Raw genomic sequence first — 13,368 nt, forward strand, 5'->3', positions numbered from 1 at the left:
TAAGTTTAAGTGTACAGCATGTTACTTTGATGTGCATATATATTTAATACGATTGCTGTGTAGCAATATTTATCACATAATTATAGTACAAAATTAATGTCTATATTCATTATACTGTGCATTAGATCTCTGTGGCTTATTTACTACTCATTACACGTTTGTACCCTTAAACACCATCATTCTTATCCTACCCCCTTGTTTCTTAAGATGATAAGTTAGATTATTGATTTGAGATCTTCATTATTTCCTAGTGGGCATTTACAGCTGTTGATTTCCCTTTAAGCACCGTATGAGCTGCATTTTATAAATTTTGGTATATTGTTTCTGTCTCAAATATTTAAAAATTTTTCTTGTCATTTTTCTTTTATTTTTTTCAAGGAACAAGACAAAGTTTTTTATTTGTTCATTTCCTGCATTTGAAGTACTCCTTGATGACATCCTTGGCTTCAGTTTCTTTGCCATAGTTCTTAACTACCACACAACTGCAACCAACTGCTTTTTAAGGTTTTCCCTCTGTCAATTTCAGAGGCCTCCCCATCCCCCTAGTTTCATGTTGTCATCAGTCTTAATTAGATTGATTTGGTGTTCAGCACAAAGAGCCTCCACCAATTTGACACAAAGAGGCTCATCAAGGTTGAATGCAAACACACACGATGGGCTTGGCACTTATCTAAGACTTCGCATCTTCACGAATACCACATGGTAGGCCATCATGGATGGCACCTCTTGTGAAACAGTATTAATGTTCATTACGCCTCCAGCAGCAGTGCCTTCCCCAACCACGGTGGAGGCTTAAGGGTGGAGCCACATCTTGAATGCACAGAGTGTCCACCTCTGCCTGACTTGGTGGTGGCGGGGAAAGCCTCTTATGATTTCTTCTTGACCCATTGGTCACTTAGTTGTGTTTTTTCATTTCCAGATATTTGTGAATTTCTCAGGTTTCCTTATGCTGTTGATTTCTAATTTAATTCTTTTGTGGTATGAGAATATCCTTTATGATTTCAGCTCTTTTAAATTTGTTGAGATTTTGCAGCCTAGCATATAGCCTATCATGGAAAACATTCCGTGTGCACATACTCTGCTGTTGGAGTTCTCTGAGATGTCACTTACTTCCAATCGGTTGATAGCGTTGTTCAAGTCTTCTGTGTCCTTGCTGACTATCTGAATGGTGGTTCTATCCATAAGCAAGAGTGGGGGGTCAACGTTTTCAGTTATTGAAACTGGCTGCTTCTCCCTTCAGTTTTCTCAGTTTTTGCTTCATGCATTTTAGGACCTATGTTTATAATTGTTATATCTTCCTGACGAATTAATCTTTTTGTTATTATAAGATATCCCTCTTTGTTTCTATAAAACATTTTTTCCCCCTTAAACTTTTGTCTGATTTGGTAGAGCTACTCAGTTTCCCTTGTGGTTGCTATTTGTATGGTGTATCATTTTCCATCTTTTTACTTTCAACCTACTTCTATCTTTAAAGTGTGTCTCTTCTAGGGAGCAACATAGTTACATCTTGTTTTATCCAATTTGAAAATCTCTGCCTTTTGAATGGATTGTTCAGTTTATTCACATTTACTGTTTGTATTGATAGGTTTGGATGTATGCCTGCCATTTGCTATCTGCTTTCTGTATGTCTTAGGTCTTCTTTTGTTCCTCAGTTCCTCCTTTACTGACTTTTTTTGCATTAAGATTTTTTCTAAATTACCATTTTAATTCCTTAATTAATTTTTAACTGTTTTTTGAGTCTTTTTTAGTTGTTGTTCTTGGAGTTACGTTAGCTTAATGTACCAGGATTTACTTCACATTTTGCACACTAAGTTCCAATAAATTATAGAAGCTTTGCTTTGTTATAGCATCAATCCCTCTCCCACTTTTGTGCTATTATTGCTGTATATATATCTATATATATATTACAAATTCAACAATACAGTGTTATAATTATTGCTTTATATAATGTCTTTTGTAGAAGTTAAAGGAGAAAAATATACATTTATAAAGTTTTTTTATATTAACTTATTTTTCATTTCTGGTATTCTTCATTTCTTTTGTCTAGATTTGAGTTAGTCTGATGTCACTTCCTTGCTTTACTCTAGCTTCTTTCCTTTCTTCCTCCTCTGGGTTGTTACTGTCAAATACCTTGTATCTCTGTATCTTGTAGGCCCAACCATAAGTTTTATATTGTCTTATGCGGTTGTATTTTAAATAAAAGAGGTATCTGTGTGTATATATATATAAAAAATATATAAATGTTTATATATAATACACAAATTATTATATGTATATGTAAATTATACTGATAGTTGCTGCATAATCACTATTGCCGGTGCTCTTTATTTCTTCATGTTGATTTGAATTGCTGCCTGGTGTCGCTTCCTTTCAGCCTGATGAACTTCCTTTAGTATTTGTGGTCGAGCAAGTCTGCTGCTAGCAGTGAATTCTCTTTGTTTATTGGGGAATGTCTTTATTTTGCCTTCATTTTTGAAATAGAAATTTGCTGGATATAGGACTCTTGGCTGAGTTTCTCTTCCAGCACTTTGAATGTCATTCGGCTGTCTTCTGGCCTCCATTGCTTTAGATTAGAAGTCATCTGTGAACTTATTTTGGTTCCCTTGTGTGCAATAAGTCTGTTTTCTCGTTATTTCCAATATTTTCTATGGTTTTTAACAGTTTGTGATGTGTCTAAGTGAGAATCTCTTTGAGTTTATCCTACTTGGAGTTTCTTAAGCTTCTTGGATGTGTAGATTAATGTTTTTCATATTTTGGAAGTTTCAGCCATTAGTTCTTCAAATAATTTTTCTACTCCTTTCTCTCCTCTCCTTCTGGTACTACCATAACACATATGTTGGTGTCCCAAGTCTCGGTTGTTTTTTCTTTCTGTTAATTCATTTCAATAGTTTGTAGATTATCAAACACTTCCTATTAGACAATTCTACCATCTCCAAATAAGGACTTTTGCCTATTCTTAAGACCTTTATCTTTTTCCTGTCCTATTGCTTTAGCTAGAAGTATCTGCAATACAATGTTAAATAGAAACAGTGATAGTGGGTATCCTTGTGTTGTTCCTGACTGTAATGAAAACCCTTGTAACTTTTCTTCATTATGTATGATTTTTGAATTCTGATCCATACCTTTTTCAGGTTAAGGAAGTTTTCTTTTTTCCCTAGATTCTTGAGTTTTTAAAAAGTCTGAATGGGTTTGGAATTTCATCAGGTTTTTCTACAATTCAAATGATCATACGTATCTTTTTCTTTAAATCTCATGTGATATATTAATAGATTTTCTGATATTGAACCATTTTTACATTTCTGGGGTAAACCCTACTTGGTCATGAAGTATTTTTCAAAAATCCCAGTTAATTATGTTTGCTAATAGTTTAATACTTGTGCATCTATGTAAATACATGATAATGACTTTATTATTTTTCATGCAGTCATTTCTCAGTTGTGGTATCAGGGTCTTACTGTGCCCACCAAAATCTTTTTCCTGTTTTCTAATAAAATAGGTTGCATGAGATAAGAATGAACTGTTCCTTGAAGGTTTGATAAAACACGTTTATAAAAGTTTGAAATGGTGAAGGGATAGATTTTTGAAGGAAGTTCATTAATGTATATCTGTTTATTCAAATTTTCCATTTCATCTTATGTCATTTTAGGAAGTCTTCTAGAGTTCTTAATTTCTTCCAAGTTTTTAATTATACTGGCATGTGTTTCATATTTTATGACTTTTTAAATCTCTGCTCTATCTGTGATTACCTCTCTTGTTTCCTAATCTTATTTGCTTGCAACCTTTCCCCTTTCCCCCCTAGTTTTGCTGGATATTTTTCTAATTTATTAGTCCCCCTCTCCCCAAGAATTAGCTTTCTATTTTATTGATACTTTTTTTAATCTTATTGCTTTCTGCTCTTTACTTTTTACTTTATGATTGATTTTTGATGTTTCTTGAATATAAATTTACAAGTATCACTTTTTTTTGGTTCTGTGGTGCTTTGTTTTGTGGTACATTTCTAAATATTTTGTAATTCTTAGTTTTATTTCCTCTGTAACTCATTAAGTAATTTAATAGTATCCTTTTAGCTTTGCAACATTCTAAAATTGCTTTTTGGGGCCAGCCTGGTGGCATGGTGGTTAAGTGTGCATCCTCCACTTTGGCGGCCTGGGGTTCACATGTTCAGATCCCAGGCATGGACCTACACACCGCTCATCAAGCCGTGCTGTGGCGGCATCCCACATAGAAAAAACAGAGGAAGACTGGCACAGATGTTAACTCAGGGACAGTCTTCTACAAGAAAAAGAAAAGAGATATTTAATCATAAAGTAAAATAGTTCCTGGGTGGGGAAAAAGGACTTTTATTCCTCTTTAGGCCTTGTAGTAATATTCTAATTTATAGCACATTATTTTTATAGTAATCTGCCAGAAATACAAATTTGAAAAAGGTGAGAATGTTATTATAATCCTACATACTGACGGTTAAGATTATAAGGCTTTCTTAATCCAGCACCAAGTAACGTGATATACTTCATATTTAACTTGTGACACTCTCGTTCAGAAAGCTAGGTATTCTAATTCAAGTAACATGAACTCTTCATATTAACGGGAGAAAATGAAAGGGAAGAGGAGGGTGCTATGGTGACAGCAGTCCTTTCTCTCTTTGTTCCTTCTGGCTAAGAGCCTGGAAATCCATCTAATATAAACCCTGGCTCTGGAAAAGGACTTGAAAGGACAGAAGTTAAAACTTATCTATAGTTTAAAGTTTAAAACTCACTTTCGTGTTTGGAGAATCTCTGCCAAGATGACAGACTGTGGGGCTCATCCCTGGGGATTTTAATTTAGCAGATTTGGGGTGGGACTTAGACATCCGAATTTTTTGATAGTTCTGTTGAACATTCCTAGTTGAAAACCACTCAGGGCAATTATAATAGTTTTGCTAAGTTTAAAAAAAATCCTGTTACATAATACCATGTAATAAGTGGATTTTTTGGTATATTTTTCTTTTTAAACTCCTCAGCTCAGGAGCTGCCTTTTTTTCTTTTTTGGTGAGGAAGGTTGGCCCTGAGCTACCGTCTGTTGCCAATCTTCCTCTTTTTCTTTTTCTCCCCAAAGCCCTAGCACTTAGTTGTATACCCTTGTTCTAAGTCCTTCTAGTTCTATGGGGGATGCCACCACAGCATGGCTTGATGAGCGGTGTAGGTCTGCACCCGAGATCTGAACTGGTGAGCCCTGGGCCACCAAAGTGGAGCATGAGAACTTAACCACTTGGCCAAGGGGCTGGCCCCTGGGTATCTTTTTCTTAGTTCCTGTGTGGAGTTAATACTGCTGGGGTCTCTGAGGATCTGAATTCAGATACAGAAACTGACAAAGATACTGAGCAGTGGGAAAATGTTCACAAAGAAGTGGTTGCCACATAACATGTTAATTTTGCATTTTCAGTACCTTGGAAGATAGTCGTGAGCCTGATTTCTGCCAGAGAGATGAGATTAGGTCCTTTAACTATGTTATTATGTTTTCTGTGCTTTTCTTCCATTAGCACTTTGACTTTTATTTTTGTGTGATCTTATTCCCCAGCAGTCAGGGACTGAGTCTGTCTTGTTCATGCTGAGCCTAACTCAGTGTCTACCACACAGTAGCCACTCACTTGTTGACTGACAATATATTCTTTTAAACTGTTGCTATTTAGTCTTTACGGCTAGTGGTGAAATCGATTTCATAGTAAATTCTGGATCTCTGTACTTACCCTCATAACTCTATTTACCTTAAATAACCGATAAGAAATTTCTAGGAGAAATTACTGATGAAAACATTTCAGTTTTGTGGCATTGTCATATAGGTTGCCACAAAATGATGTTTAATGACAAGTATTTCTTCTAAACTTCTTATGCTCATGATTTCTTCTAACTCCACCGTGGCTATGAGATGATTAAAAAGAAAGGCTAGGTGGGGCCAGCCCCGTGGCTGAGTGGTTAAGTTTGCACACTCCACTGCAGAGCCCAGGGTTTCGCTGGTTTGAATCCTGGGTGCGGACATGGCACTGCTCTACAGGCCATGCTGAGGTGGCATCCCACATGCCACAACTAGAAGGACCCACAAGTAAGAATATACACCTATGTACCGGGGGGGTTGGGGAGAAAAAGGAAAAAATAAAATCTTAAAAAAAAAAAAAAAGAAAGGATAGGGGCCAGTCCGGTGGCTGAGTAGTTAAGTTCGTGTGCTCTGCTTTGGCGGCCTGGGGTTTTGCCGGTTCAGATCCCAGGTGTGGACATGGCACCACTCATCAGGCCATGCTGAAGCGACAACCAGAGGCACCCACAACTACAATATACAATTATATACTGGGGAGCTTTGGGGAGAAGACGAAGAAGAAAAAAGAAAGGATAGACTCCTTGGGGTGACACCCTAGCTGTAGCTGATTTAACAGAAGTTATTATGAAGAATCTTAGGAGAGTGCATAAGTAAGGCAGGATGTTCATGTTCGAAAAATTATTTAACATTAATGTAAAAAAAGGATAAAAGAGACTTTACGAGGGACAATTAACTTTTTTTTTTTTAAAAGATTGGCACCTTAGCTAACTACTGTTGCCAATCTTCTTTGTTTTTTCTGCTTTTTCTCCCCAATTCCCCCCAGTACATAGTTGTATATTCTAGTTGTGGGTCCTTCTAGTTGTGGCATGTGGGATGCCACCTCAGCATGGCCTAATGAGCAGCGCCATGTCTGCACCCAGGATCTGAAGGGTGAAACCCTGGGCCACCGAAGCGGAGCACGTGAACTCAACCACTCGGCCACAGGGCCGGTCCTGACAATTAACTGTTGAGGTTGATCTTGTGGAAGCGCCTCTCCTCCTAAAGTCTGTTCTTTGTTGCTGCTGAAGAGGGAGAGACAGAGAAAGGGGCAGGTGAGGAGAGACCTATCTTTGCAGACCTTTGTCCTGGGTTAGTGTAGTATTTCTTATTACATTCAATTAGGTAAAAGGAAATCTTCTTGCATCTTTATTATTTAACTGAGTCAACTAACTTTACAAAATATCTTGTAACACTGGGAGCCACTGTGGGTAACCACTGTGCTCCATTTTGAGTTGTTTTTTAACAGTTCCAATTATGTCCAATAAAGCGACCTAGGAAAGAAGCACTAGTCACAAAAGTATTGGCATTAGTCTCCTGGAGACGGGGAGGCTGGGGCCTGGGTAAGATCCCACTGCTGGTCTGAATGGGAGAGGGTAAAGCAAAATGGAATTAAATCACTGGGAATAAAGCAATGGGAATTTTGAAGTGGTTTCCTGACAGGAAGAGGTTTCGGGGGCAAGGAGATAGGAAAAGGAGAGTAGGTCCCAGCCAACATGGCGAGAGGCTGGGCCTATGTGGAAAGATGGCTGATGAATCTGAACAATAAATATGTTTAATCATCTGTTTAAATTGTTCTCTATCTTGGTGGTCTATTTTTCTGCCACAATTTGTACTCCAAATCTGTTCCATACTCCTTCTCCCAGCAACTGTTGTTTCTCATATCGCAGACCTTTGTTGGAAGTAAGAAAGGAAAAGCACTAATTAAGTCATTATGCTCAGGGCCTCTATGGAATAAATGAAGACGTACTCCTTAGTGTGCCGTGCACCCTGGAGAGACTAGTATTACAGCCCTTGTAAAGGTAAAGCTGAGCCCTGAAGAGGAGGCTCGTTTGAAAAAGGAGAGAAACTCTTTGGGAAGTTCAGGAGGACCTCCAGCTTTAAAGGGGCTTAAAGCTACCATTCTGAAATTATCAAAGACGACACAGTAGTTATAGGATTATGTATGTCAACCTTTTGAATAAACTTGAATTCCTGAAAGTTGGAGAAAGGGAAAGGGGAAGAGTGACTCCTCTGTTAGCCCTCCAGCTCCTTTACTTAGCCTCCAGATGTTGGATGACACTTATTTTTTTTACAATTCCTAAGTGACTGCATCAAAGAAGGTGTTTTGGTACCTGTGGTGTATCAGTACGTGCCTTGTATATACATATAGTTGCCATTTGGTCCAAAAGAATGTACGCTGTGTTTATTGTGTTACAGAAACTGATTCTTTGCATCAAGTATATGCTGATTCATTCTGGCTGGCTGATACCTATATTCACTTATGTGCTATAAAAAAGCTGTGACTGCCTCCACAATGTAAAAATAAAAGTATGTATACACAAAAATAACTAAACGTTAGTTCCAGTCCTAACAAAAATTAAACGTTGATTTGATCTTGCTAGTTTTTGTTCTGATAATTTTTACCAGTGGATCCTAGTTTCTTAAGACAAGATCTTAACCGTATGAACCCGCCAGTGACGGCTGAGACCAGCTTGGCCATTTTTCTCTTGGGAGAAGTATGGAGTGGGCTGCCGGTCTCCCTAAATATCTTAAAACATCTGAAATTAGAATGTTTGTTTCTTTGTAACCTCAAGAACCTTCTAGCTCTCTCATTTTCACAGAGACACTTCTGTTCTACTAGACGAGCCCCGCAGGATACACAGCCCATTGGGTGGTGACAATCTTGGTTATAGTTACACACCAGGAAGACTGACTTCAAATGACCGTGAGAGCAGGGAGGCAGTGTACACTGCTGATGCCCGCAGCTGCAAAGGGCAAGGGATGGCAGGGACCGCCAAGGCTCCCTGGTTGTCTAAGCATCAAAGTTTACTGATAAAGGGAAACAGAACAAGGAGCAGGGATAAAGGGGAACAACAAATCGGTACTTACAACAGCCACACCACAATCAACTGGGGAAGTCTCGCTGAGGAAAGGACGCTTTGCCTCAGACCCGGACAATCGGCACTCCTACCCGCCGTACAAACTACTGGGACTTCCCCGGCTGATTGTGGTGTGGATGTTGTAAGCACCGATTTGTTGCTCCCTTTTTATCCCTGCTCCTTGTTCTGTTTCTCTTTATCAATAAACTTTGATGCTTAGACAACCAAGTAGCCTTGGAGGTACCTGTCATTCCTTGCCCTTTGTAGCTGCAGGCAACAACTGTCCTTCCCTCCGTCACTGTGGCCAGACCATTGTACCTAGATCATTAGTTCTCAGGTGTATAGCTTGCCACTCTGCTCCTTTCTTCTTGATGGAAACACAGTTATGAACCATAAAGGCCTGGAGAGGAAATAAATCCAGGCAGGGACTGGTAGGAGGGTACCACCCAGGACCTTTCACCAAATAAGTCACTCAAATCCTTCAATTTCAAATATTTGAAAATTTACATTTCTAGGTGGTATATCCCATATTAAACAGAATTCACTCTATATGCCATAAATAATGCTAAATTTCAACTTATGATGGATATTATGCTTTGTTTGCTAAATTAAAAGCCAGGCTTCTTATTAAGGCTTCATGGATTTTTCCTAAAGATGTTCAATAAAGAAGAGAAAAATTATGCAACAAATTTTATTTACCATAGTCAGTCCCAACATTCAGCACAAAAAGAGTTTACAGAGGATAGAAAGTGCATTAATAAAAGCCAGTCTTTACCAAAAGAAAACAGAAAATATATTATTGATTCAAAATATTTTACACTTGAATGATAAACGGCAATAACTTATTCTGGGCACCTACTAAGAGAAAGGAAGAGAAGAAAAGAATACTTTAAGAAGAGCTCAATCTCCAGCTGACATCAGAGCAGTCAGTAGAGGTCACTGAGACCGGCAGTCTTTCTTGCTTTTTGCATTAGTGCCCTCAGCTGGAACTGTTTACGGGATAGAAGACGCACATGCTGGGAGGGGGGAAAAAGTTGCAACAGTTTAGAATGGCTTTGATCCAGGCCCAGGCATGAAGTATTAGACAGTCTGTAACCTAGACGGGATCTAAGAACCCTAAACTCATTATATCAACCTTCCTTTGGAACCAATACCTCATTACTTGTGGCTTTTTAAACCATACTAGATTGATGCTGGCAGGCTGTGTTAAGGAAGGTAGTCTTCTGAGACCCATAAAGGCTTACTTCACAGGGAAAACACCACATTGCAGAATCTGGCTCAGGAATTTGAGCTACATTTTGAGACAACCAAGATTTCAGGGAAACTGGTACTGTGATCCTAAAAAAAGCTACAAGAACTTTGGTAACTATGACTGTCCCCACTTGGCTAAGGGGCAGGGCAGGGATGAGTAGCACAAGCCCACTTTTGTCCAGTGCCCAGCAAACAGCATGCCCCTCTTGCCTCTCCACGTGCATCTGTCTCTAGACTCTGCAACCCAAGCAGGGGATAGTGTACAGAAAGGAGGTCCTCTCTTGGGTCTCTGGTTTATACCCAGCCATTTATTTGCTTGCATCAGGTCCGTGAGTGGTTGGGCTACTCACTCATAGTGAGATAAGCAAGATCAGCGAGCCACCTGACCAGCCTCACATGTATACTGAAGAGGCTGGATTGAATATCCAAACAGTCGCTGCTACTATTCCTAACAACCATGCTCTTCGTGACCCAAGGGAGAGCAGTAGCCAGGCGTGCCTTACTGGACCTTTTCTTCATGTCTGTACAGTAACATCAAGCCTGACATAACCTTCTCACAGAGGGGCTCTAGCACCAGCAGGGCAGCCCAAGACTGCAGGACTGTTTGATCTGGAAAAACAGGTCTAAAATTATGTAACTCTAAGAAAATTAACACAAAAACAATGGGAGTGGGGCAGTCAGTGATCTCAGTTTAGATGGTGTGACCCGAAAGAACTACTGGAAATCTGCTTGTACCTCCCGATCCACCCAGGCACGGGAGCAAGAGAGAAGCATTATGTTCGGCTGATGCTCCCTGGGGTTTGGGAGGGAATGCAGCCACTGGCCCACTCTTCTTCCCCCACTCAGACAGACCCTCAGCCCTCTGTAGGTAGGAAGACACTGCTCACAGCCATATATCTCACTCGCTGTCATCTGGGAAGACAAGGAATTTCAACCCACCCTACAGAGAAACCCTCTTGGTTTGTGGTTTTCAAGGTCAGTGCCTCTAAAACACAAGTTCCAAAATCCTGGAAAGCAGAATGAGGAAGACATACCTTCAGGAAGACATCCAGGTCTATTACTCCCCGCCTCAAAGCTTCTCCCAGGTAAAAGATAGTGTCTTCAATTGCATTTTCCTCTGCATACAGATTTAAGATCTGTTTGTACAGTGGGGCTGTGGGAATGATAACTTCATCAATATCATTGTTTTCAGATTGATTTTCCATTTTCTCCAGAGCAGAACTGAGTTCTTCATCCTTCTTTCTCAAAAGTTCTATGTTTTTATCAACCTCAGCCTGAAAACAGAACAGTCCAAGCATGATGACTTTATACTGATTGCACGTAATTATCTGCTCATCACACATTTACAACTCAACTTCATAGAAACAGACTTGCTAATAAAAAAGCAATGTTTAAACAAGTCATGGATGAGATTAGTGTTTCAAATAACACATTAGTCAAAGGTAGAGAAAAAGGTGTGACCTCATGTGCTGAGTGAAAAAGGATAATGTTGGAAATAACCTGAGCTGAGCACTTTCAGTGGCAGTGATACGCTTGACACTTGTCAGTGACAAATGATACTGCAAACTAAGCCATCAGACAAGATACTTTACAGCAGGAGGTTCCTTACATGAAAATCATAAAAGGTCTTTCTTCCAAACAAGTGGGCACCGGCCACAGAGGAACAACTTGCCCAGTTTTAGAGGAGTTAGCATAGAACCCCAAACGCTTGAACTGTAGTCACAAGATATGACAAGTGGTGCTTGCAGGCTCGGAACTGAACTGGTGTTACTTTCCTGAGTTTAAGATAGCTGGCTACTGCAAAGCTCACTTCACACACTAGAACCATTTTGTAAGACTAATGTGTATGTACAAATCATGTTCCTGAAAAACCCTCATTCACTAACTCTTTACCTTTTCATCAAAAATCCACATTTATTGGAATAAGTGCTCCTTCACAGGAATGACAGTGGAGAGTGAAGTTGGCACTCAGATTATGCTAGTGCCTCTACAGCATTAACCAAAGTCACAGGGCCGACCTACTGACTTTTCAGGGTACAGGAGTCTGATAAAAATGTGAGAAAGCTTAAAAGCTAAAGGTTGTTTATAGGTAACTCTTAAGTCACCCAAATATCTGTGGATTATTAAGTTAAGAGGCCTCACTGAAGATACTTTAAAAATAGCTCAAACGACATTTGGAAACAATAAAAAAGAACTGACTCTTAAGTCTGCGCCCAAGGTCTGCAGATCTTTAACATGGCTAGAGCTCTCTAAAATTCTTATTTCCTGGGAACTGGCTCCATCAAGCACTCGGCAACAACAGTCCTCCTTTCGTCAGAACAACATCCTCCAGGGGAGGGTGCAAGCGAAATGCTCTAAATACCATCCCCTTCCAATCAACGACCGAATTCCAAACACAGTCCTCACTGTTAACCAAGCTACGGAGAAGCTACTTTCAAATGCTTAAAGACGTGTAATTTTCTGAGCTCTTACCATCCCCACAATGTCCAGGGTAACCACCGTACACAGAGGACATTCTGCCATGGCTATAATTCAGTCTAAAAATCACAACTATTCCATGTGTTACTTACTACTTCTTGATCTAAACGGGTAACCATCTCTTCCAGTTTCTGGTGACCTTTTTTCAGGTCTTCCTCTGTTCGTTTCAAGGCATTGAGCTCTGCCTGGGCACGATCCATTTCCTCCTTCATCCGCCATCTCAGTTTGTCACTGACCGCGGAGATGAGAGAAGCTCGGATGGTGTCCTCGCTGATTGTGCCATCCCTACTGGGACCTGCAGGGAAAACGGCAAAAATCACTTGCTTATTTCCAGGCTCTTTCTATTCCTTTCACAGGAACCTTCAGAAACCAGGACGAAATATGAGCCGACCCTTTCAAAGTGGGAGGAAAGAAAAATTAAATATTACCATTTCATCAAAAATAACATTAAAATCTGAGTTGATTGAGAGATTACTATTAATCCATATTTACCCGCTTTCTCTACTTAAAGCCCAAACAGTTAGCTGTTTTCTCAATGAGGCAGAGGCTATGTCCCTACAAATTACAATTATTCCTAAATCTCCCACAAATGGGACAACAAATTTACACCAAAGAAAAACATGTGATTCAAGTGCAGTCCCTTCTCAGGCTCCACTGCTAAGATGAAGGAGACAGGCACCCACCAGGGAGGCCAGTAAGAGGACTGAGTGTGGGCAGGGACTCCCTAACGGACAGGTTAATAAGGCTTCCCTCTGCAAGACTCTCACTCCTTTTCTCTTTCCCAAGAATAGAAGAGAACATGAGCAAGAGAACGACATCCCAAAAATTCAACAGCTGATAAACTTGCTTATTCTCAGATTCTTTACTATTCTCTTCCAAATGTCCCTTCCTGATCAGTGTCTTATATGATTTTCTCGCACATTTCAGATCAAATAAACTTCTCTCTCAGATA

The 13,368-nt window shown here is 39.7% G+C and overlaps 1 protein-coding gene and 1 pseudogene across 1 annotated transcript in view; both read right to left on the bottom strand.

The window, feature by feature from the left end:
* Positions 1-262: 262 nt before the first annotated feature.
* Positions 263-8,308, bottom strand: LOC106837557 (small ribosomal subunit protein eS12-like; annotated as a pseudogene).
* A 1,056-nt stretch (positions 8,309-9,364) lies between these two features.
* The window catches only part of TSG101 (tumor susceptibility 101), a 51,057-nt gene continuing 47,053 nt past the window's right edge, over positions 9,365-13,368 (bottom strand). Inside the window, exons 8-10 of the mRNA XM_044752134.2 lie at positions 12,509-12,711; positions 10,973-11,212; positions 9,365-9,703 (exon numbers count right to left, since the gene is read on the bottom strand). Coding sequence (XP_044608069.1) covers positions 9,614-9,703; positions 10,973-11,212; positions 12,509-12,711 — 533 coding nt within the window. The 3' untranslated portion in view covers positions 9,365-9,613. The remainder of the gene's footprint in view (positions 9,704-10,972; positions 11,213-12,508; positions 12,712-13,368) is intronic.

The sequence above is a fragment of the Equus asinus genome, chromosome 20, assembly GCF_041296235.1.
Source record: "Equus asinus isolate D_3611 breed Donkey chromosome 20, EquAss-T2T_v2, whole genome shotgun sequence".
Classification (NCBI taxonomy): Eukaryota; Metazoa; Chordata; class Mammalia; order Perissodactyla; family Equidae; genus Equus; species Equus asinus.